Source organism: Astatotilapia calliptera, chromosome 2 (genome assembly GCF_900246225.1).
Source record: "Astatotilapia calliptera chromosome 2, fAstCal1.2, whole genome shotgun sequence".
NCBI lineage: Eukaryota > Metazoa > Chordata > Actinopteri > Cichliformes > Cichlidae > Astatotilapia > Astatotilapia calliptera.
The window spans coordinates 5,278,956-5,287,288 of record NC_039303.1 but is presented as its reverse complement, the minus strand read 5'-3'; the positions used below and the strand labels follow the sequence as shown (position 1 = coordinate 5,287,288).

General features: G+C 46.1%; 1 protein-coding gene across 3 annotated transcripts; it reads right to left on the bottom strand.

Annotated features, from left to right (window-relative positions):
* Positions 1 to 567: 567 nt before the first annotated feature.
* Positions 568 to 7,772, bottom strand: LOC113030709 (uncharacterized). Of its 3 annotated transcripts, none has more exons than XM_026182394.1 (3): positions 7,552 to 7,772; positions 976 to 7,288; positions 568 to 712 (listed from the first exon to the last, which is right to left on the bottom strand). In XM_026182394.1, exon 2 carries the CDS (start codon positions 7,076 to 7,078, stop codon positions 1,220 to 1,222), a length of 5,859 nt encoding a protein of 1,952 aa, XP_026038179.1. In that variant the 5' UTR covers positions 7,079 to 7,288; positions 7,552 to 7,772; the 3' UTR covers positions 568 to 712; positions 976 to 1,219. The 3 variants fall into 3 exon arrangements, with proteins under 3 accessions (XP_026038179.1, XP_026038187.1, XP_026038172.1); XM_026182402.1 differs by lacking the exon at positions 7,552 to 7,772 and having other exon boundaries at positions 976 to 6,700; positions 6,809 to 7,539; XM_026182387.1 differs by lacking the exon at positions 7,552 to 7,772 and having other exon boundaries at positions 976 to 7,539.
* Positions 7,773 to 8,333: the final 561 nt, after the last annotated feature.

The following is an 8,333-nucleotide window of genomic DNA, read 5'->3' as shown; positions in this document are numbered from 1 at the left end:
TCTCTTGCCCTCGTGGCATGATTAAACTTTGGAAGAGTCATCAGATTTGCTGGCACTTGGAGATTAAGCTGATCTCAGACAATCCCTCAAGCAGAGGCAACCCTCCGCCATTGTAATTTTATGCTAATAGAGAGATAACTTTCACATTGTAGCAGGCAGAAATTCAAAATTCTCTCTCACTCATTGCTTCTTCCTCTCTCCTCTCAAAGTCTCACTTTGTCTTCCCTCTCTTTCCGCTATTCCTCCTTTAGATTTTGATAAAGAACCCCTCTGGACACTATTTAGTTTCAGTCAATCTAATCTTGTGTGTGGCTCTATATGATTGTGTAACACTTTCTCAACCTTTTGTAAATGTAGTGGATATACAGGATAGTTTTAAAGGATCACACAGGAAGCTTAAAAGCTTTGTTCCTTTATATTTGTGTCTCGTTTGTTTCCTTGTACATAAGCTCCAGTTGCTCTCTCATTCAGTGTGTTTTGAACTTGTGCATTTTCTGGATATCAGCTGGTTTCCAGGTTCAAAAGAGTTCATTCTGTACTAAACAGAGGTTGTTTTTTTTAACAGTTCTGTTCTGCCCTCGCACTTAACTAGGCAGACAGACAACCATCATCCCATGTAGAAAAACCACACCGTTGTTCCTTTCTGGTGGATTTATTTGATTGGATGCATAGCATGGCTTTGTCGAAATACATGAATGGATGAATGGTAAAACTGTAAACAAACACAAAATATCCCATGTGAGCTAATATAAGCAAACATTCTTACAATTAGAAGATGCTATGACCTGTTACTATGCAAAGCAAAGCAGAACGAAACAAGCTAACAAGCTAACGTTAGCGGTTAGCTAGCGCTAATTAGCGTTTAGGCTAATGACTAATAAAGCACATCATTGAGTCAATTTGCTTCCTCAAAATATCACAAACAACACACGGCAGTTAGTGCTAACATAAAACACAACAATACTGCCAACTTACAGACTGTGCTGGCTTAAGAGGTAGCATAGGCAGGCACAGGAGTAGCAAACTGTCCTTCTCCCGTTAGACAGGAAGTAATGAGAAGTAGCACTTCCGGTAGAATGTCAAAATAAAATGAACAGTGTGCCAGAAACGAATAAAGATTGCATGAACTTGTATAACACTACATAACATGAGTGGTGACTCTTAAGGAGCCAGAACACTCCCCGCCTGACATCGGTAAGATGTCACACTTGTACCCAAACTAAACTTGTTGCACAGCAGCTGATACAAGAAGAACAACGTCTGTGACTGGCCTAAAGTAAACTTTGGCTTTACCATCTTTCACCACCTTGACTTCTACCTTCCTGACAAGTCCGTCACTACTAGGATGAACCTTTGCAATCACCCCCATGGGCCACTGATTTCTCTTCACGAGAGGATCTTTCAGGAGGACCACATCCCCCTGCTGCAGGTTTGGTCTGGTGAAATGCCACTTGCGGCGGCATTGCAGTGTTGATAAGTACTCCTTACGCCAGCGATGCCAGAAAGAGTTGGCCAGACTCTGAACTCTTTTCCACTGTTGCCTGTAGAGGTCCTTCTCCCCGAAGTCACCTAAGGGTGTTGGAGGTGCACCAACTTTTTGCGTGAGGAGTGTGGCGGGAGTAAGGATGCACGGAACATCGGGATCACTTGACACTGGAACCAGCGGCCGTGCGTTGATGATGGCGGCCACCTCTGCCATGAAGGTGATCAGGACGTCGTGCGTGAGGGGCCTGGAACCAAGTTGAGCGAGCTGGGGGTCTAATATCTTACGTGCCACTCCTATCATCCGCTCCCAACTGCCCCCCATGTGAGAAGAGTAGGGAGGGTTGAAGACCCAACTACATCCATGATCATTTAGGAAGGATTTAACACGTGGGTCACAAGGAATCCTTTTGTCAAACCCTAGCTCCCTGGAGGCTCCTGTGAAGTTAGTTCCACAATCCGATCTCAATTGCTTTGCAGGTCCTCTGACTGAAAAGAACCTGCGGAGAGCGTTAATGAAGCTAGACGTGTCCATCCCCTCTATGATCTCAAGGTGAACTGCCCTTGTGCTCATGCAGGTGAACATCACTGCCCATCGTTTGCTGCTGGCAAGTCCGCCCCGAGTACGACGAGAGGCAACAGACCATGGCCCGAACACATCTATGCCTACGTAAGAGAATGGAGGCTCAGCACTAAGGCGTTCTGCAGGAAGATCTGACATTTTTTGGAACTGTGTTACTCCCCTTAGCTTGCGACAAACTACGCATGAGTAAATGAGGCTGCTGATCTGGCGTTTACCTCCTAAGACCCAGTAACCTGCGGATCTTAAAGCACCCTCTGTAAGATGACGCCCCTGGTGCCTGACCCTTTCATGGTAATAGCGGATTAACAGGTTAGTTACATGGTGTTTGTGCGGCATAATCAAGGGGTGTTTTTCTGCGGACTCAAGGTCAGAATGAAGAAGGCGTCCGCCAAGCCTCAGGAGGCCTGATTTGTCAAGGTAGGGAGAAAGCTTTAAGAGAGGGCTTTTCTTTGGGATGTCCTTCCTTGACTCTATTTGTTTGAGCTCCTCTGGGAAGCTTTCTTGTTGGACTGCTTTTATAACCGTCTCTCTTGCTTGCTCAAAATCTGAGGTAGTGAGTTCATGACATATATGCCATCCCTTACATTGTCCGCCTGATTGCTTTACCTTAAAGGTGCGTGCAATGTGTGCCAAACGTGCAACTGCCCTGGTAAGGGACTGCCAGCTGGAGAAAGATTCTAAGTTTGCAGTCTTTAAACAGGGGTATGATGTTTGAATGGTGGCAGTGATCAAGGGACGAACTTCAATGTCTGAGTCGGGGTTTTGAAGTTGGAATGTACCTGATGAGTTGCTCTGTAAGGGCTTTAAGGGAAACTCCGGCCCTTTCAACCATGTGCTGGACAACAGTTTTTCGGCAGGTAGAGATCTGGATCCGTGATCGGCCGGGTTGTGCACTGAGGGTACATAGCCCCACTGAGTTGGTACTGTTGCTCGTCTGATGCGTTGCACCCGGTTGTTCACGAAAACGTGAAATCTTCTTGCCTCATTGTAGATATAGCCAAGAACGACTTTGCTGTCGGAGAAGAAGCGCATGTTACTAATCTGAATGTCCATTTCATCTCTGATTAGTTCCCCAACTTCCACCGCTAACACCGATGCACACAGCTCGAGCCTGGGAATGGTAAGATCGGGCTTGGGGGCAAGTTTGGCTTTCCCGAATATGAACGCAAACTCTGTCTCACCATTTTTGTTCGTTAACTTCAGGTAAGCCACGGCTGCAACAGCCTGGGTTGATGCATCACAGAAGACACAGATTTCTCTGTGCTTCGCACCAAGAAAGGAGAAGGAGCAGTATGGCCTTGGGATACGGATTTGCTCGAGTTGTTTGAGAGCATTCTTCCATTCTGACCACTCCTTAAACATGCCCTCTGGAAGAGTCTCATCCCACCCACAAGTCTCTTTTGTCAGCTCCCGCAACAGTGCCCTCCCCTTGATGCTCACTGGCACTGCAAACCCCAGCGGGTCAAAAAGGCTGTTGATAGTGGACAGAACACCTCTTTTCGTGTAAGGCTTTTCGGCTTGAGAGACTCTGAATGTGAAGGTGTCGCCTTCAATGTCCCAACATACTCCTAAGCTTCTCTGCATTGGAGGAAACTCTGTGTTGAAATCTATGTCCTTGAGCCCGCTTGCCAAGTCTACAGTAGAGAATGCTTTCATGACATTTGGGCTGTTTGAAGCTATTTTGTGGAGCCTCAGGTTGGACGCAGCGAGCAGCTCCTGTGTGTCTTTGAGGAGCTTAATTGCCTCTGACTCAGTAGGGAGGGATTTGAGTCCATCGTCGACATAGAAATGTCTTTGAACAAACTGTTTGGCCTCAGAATAGTGCTGTGTGTCGAACAGGTGTGCTGCCTTTCTCAGACCGAAAATTGCCACCGCTGGAGAGGGGCTGTTGCCGAACACGTGCACTTTCATTCTGTACTCGACAACTGGCTCTCTTGGGTCATTGTTGCGGTACCAAAGGAACCGGAGGAAGTTCCTGTGGTCTTCTCGCACCTGAAAGCAGTGGAACATTTGTTGTATGTCCGCTGTGACAGCCACCGTTTCTTCTCTGAAACGGATGAGCACCCCAATCAGACTGTTATTCATATTTGGACCTTTGAGCAGCACATCATTTAAGGACACTCCCTGAAACTTAGCACTTGAGTCAAATACCACCCTGATGTTCCCGGGCTTCTGCGGGTGATAAACGCCAAAGAAGGGCAGATACCAGCATTCTTCTCCTTCTTCGAGAGCTGGTGCTGGTTCGGCGTGATCCCTGTCAAACAACCCCTGCATAAAATCCATAAAATGTCTCTCCATCTCAGGGCGTTTATTTAATGTGCGGCGCAACGACTCTAAGCGGCTGAGTGCTTGGTTTCTGTTGTTTGGGAGGTGGGTTCTCGGTGTACGGAAAGGAAGTGGAGCTGTCCAGCTATTTGCATCGTCTTGGTAAAAGTCTCTTTCCATAGTTTCTAGAAAGGCTTGGTCCTCAAAGGAAGGGGCTAGCTCCTCGTCCTTTTCACTTTGCTGGAATATGTGTTTCCCTATTTGACATGAACTGTGAGTGTTCCAGGATTTGTTGTGTGACTGCTCTTTGACATGAAAGCTGTTTTGACAGGGTGTTAGGAGACTTGGACGCCCGTTCTCTAGAACACTCGTTCTGTATGTGCCTATGATGGCTGGCTTATGGGCTCCTCCTAGGCATACATCACCTACAATAACCCACCCAAGTGCAAGTCTCTGGGCAAATGGAGCATTGACTGGTCCATTCACTCGTTCATACACTTTGTGCACTTGTATTATGTCTCGGCCTAACAGCAACATAATGTCAGCCTCAGGGTCTAGGGGCTGCATATGATCTGCTAGGTGTTTGAGGTGTTGATGGGCTAGGGCAATCTCTTGCGTTGGTATTTCATTCTTGTTGTCTGGGAGTGAGTCACACTCGAGCAAAGAAGGCAGAGGAGAGCTGAACTGGCCATCAACAGACTGTATAAAGAGGTTCTCAGCTAAGCGGCCATTTGTAGTGGAAACCCCTGTACATGTCTTAAGTGTGTATGGCGCTAGGTTGCTCATTGGGATGCCAAAGGTGTCGAAAAGATTTGACTTCGCTAATGACCTATTGCTCTGGTCATCTATGATAGCGTAAACCTTGACCTTTTTGTCTGGATGCCCCTTTGGATAAATGTAGGCTTGACATATTTTGGAGCAGGAACGCCCCCCACCTAAGTCCCCACAAACTTGAGTGCATGCTGAGCTAGTCTCCAAGTCTAGGCTACTCTCCCCGCCATGCTCCTCCCTGTCCTGGTCTGGGGCAATGTTTTGAGCTTTTGTGTTTTGTGTCCATGGAGCTGGACCTGCATGCAGCGCTGCAACGTGTTTGTTGCTGTTGCACTCTAGGCAAGTAATCTCTTCCTTACAGTCTTTAGCTTGGTGAGCTGAGGAATTGCAGCACCTAAAACAGATGTTGTGTTCCCTGAGGTATGCCTTACGCTCATCTAGTGTCTTTTCCCTGAAACCTCTACACTTCTTTAACGGGTGCGGTTTCTTGTGGATGGGACACAGTTTGTTTGTGAACTCACTCGTGCTGCCTAAGTTTGGTTTGTGAGTTTTGTTTACCTCTGTTTTGTGGACGGCAACAGGCGGTCTTGACTTGGCAAATCTTGTATAGTGGTTGTCGTGAGTTGTTGGATAGGATGTGGGACCTGATACAGTAGACTTAAAACTGGGGTCGTTTCTCATTTTCGCTTCATCTTGTATGAAGCGACAGAAGAATGAGAATGGAGGGAAATATACATCATGTCTCTGCTTGTATTTAGTCCCCTCTGACATCCACCTGTCTTGAAGATTTGTTGGCAACTTATCAACTATCGGGGCAATGCCACGTGATGTGTCCAAATACACTAGCCCAGGTAAAGAGCCGTCTGATTTGGCTGCATCAATTTCAGAAAGTAGGTCGCCAAGTTCTCTGAGATTCTGGGGGTCTTTGTTTGACACTCTAGGAAAGCGTTCAAGTCTGTCAAGGAGCGACTTCTCAATAGCCTCTGGGGTGCCATAACATTCTTGTAGCCGTGTCCAAACTCGACGTAGGCCCTCTGCTGGATTGTTGAGATGGACAGAGCGTATACGTTTGGCATGCTTAGACGACTCTTCTCCAAGCCACCGGGTGAGCAAATCTAACTGTTCGCTAGGCTTTAAGCTTAACCCTTCAATAGCGTTACAGAAAGAAGCTCTCCATGCCCAGTAGTCCTCTGCTCTGTCCGTAAACTTTGTCAGACCGTCTGCCACCAATTCTCTTTTTGCCAGAAACTTAGCGAGATTAGCAAAGTCACTGTTCCCGTTGTTGATTTGCATTGGCTGGAAAGGTGGAGTGTAAGGGGAAAAGCTCATAGGTTGCGGTGTGGTACTTACATACCTTTGGCCACATTTTTCTTGGGTATCAGCAGCTGGTGTCAGATGGCTGCCAATCTCATATTTGATGTCCTGTTGATTTACCTGTGGGACATATTGAGGTGAAGTGGCTGGATCGGGGATTGGACTGATGTCACATTGTTTTATCGGCGTAAAGTGTTTGGGGTCCGGCAAGTCTTCTCTGCGATGCTCTGGTGAAGAATATCCAAGATAACTCTGTAGTCTGTATGACTGGGTTGAAGCTGGAAGCTGGAGTAGAGCGTGAGAGTTCAGCGCTGGTTGTGAGTTCTCTTGACCCTGTCGTGATTCCCCATATTGTTTTTCTGACACACGAGATGACCACATTTCCCCGCTTACCTCCTCTGCTATTGCTGCTTCAAATACATTGGCTTCAGCGAGCGCAGCTTCTGCTTCCTTTTCTTCTTTTAGTGCTTCTAATGTAGCACTTAACTCTGCTTGCCTCATTTTCACCTCAATCTCCCGTCGTGTAAACTCTGCTCTGGCGCGTGCTGCTTCGGCCTTTGCCCGTGCTTCGACTGCTGCTTTGGCGAGTGAGCTGCGGGATCTGGATGTAGATCCAGAGCAGGTGGACCGTACCTCCAGCTGCTCCTCCTCTGCTGACAGCATAGTGGCGTCTGGGTCAGATGTCTGGAAGACTGCCTCCTGAAGTAGCCGTTTCGCCAGTCTTTTTACTGTTCTGCCCTCGCACTTAACTAGGCAGACAGACAACCATCATCCCATGTAGAAAAACCACACCGTTGTTCCTTTCTGGTGGATTTATTTGATTGGATGCATAGCATGGCTTTGTCGAAATACATGAATGGATGAATGGTAAAACTGTAAACAAACACAAAATATCCCATGTGAGCTAATATAAGCAAACATTCTTACAATTAGAAGATGCTATGACCTGTTACTATGCAAAGCAAAGCAGAACGAAACAAGCTAACAAGCTAACGTTAGCGGTTAGCTAGCGCTAATTAGCGTTTAGGCTAATGACTAATAAAGCACATCATTGAGTCAATTTGCTTCCTCAAAATATCACAAACAACACACGGCAGTTAGTGCTAACATAAAACACAACAATACTGCCAACTTACAGACTGTGCTGGCTTAAGAGGTAGCATAGGCAGGCACAGGAGTAGCAAACTGTCCTTCTCCCGTTAGACAGGAAGTAATGAGAAGTAGCACTTCCGGTAGAATGTCAAAATAAAATGAACAGTGTGCCAGAAACGAATAAAGATTGCATGAACTTGTATAACACTACATAACATGAGTGGTGACTCTTAAGGAGCCAGAACAAGTTCTTTGAAGTATAATCATTGCTATTTTTCCACTGCAGTGCTGTTTTCTTAAGAAACAATTGTGTCTGTGTTTAGAAGTTATCACTCAACATTGGCCACGAGACTGGCTAGCAACCGGTTGCTAGGGAAACATTGTTCTCAGAATGTTGGTGACTGGTTGCTGAAGATTTTTGGTTGGTGCTGGGTGAAATCAGACAACCAAGTTCATTGTTATGGTTGCAAGTAACTCTGACTTGACTCTGACTCCCTAAGTTTAAAAAAACAGGTGGAGTTCATGACAGTGATGAGAATGTAATAAGTTTGGTTCTCCTCAGTGATTTGAAATGAAATGGAGACTTTTTACAGATTTTGCAATTCTTATGGCTTTTGGGAAAAAATTCTATGGATTAGCACAAGTTTTTAGGACGTTTGAGTCCCATTCATTGACTGTAGAAAACAGTCAATGGTCCCATTACATTTGGAATAAATCTAACACAGCGTGTTATAAAATGAATATCATATCAACGGTCAAACACAGCGATAGTACTTTAATGCTTTGGCTGCTTCATTCCATCTGCTTCCAAACAATCCTGAAAGAG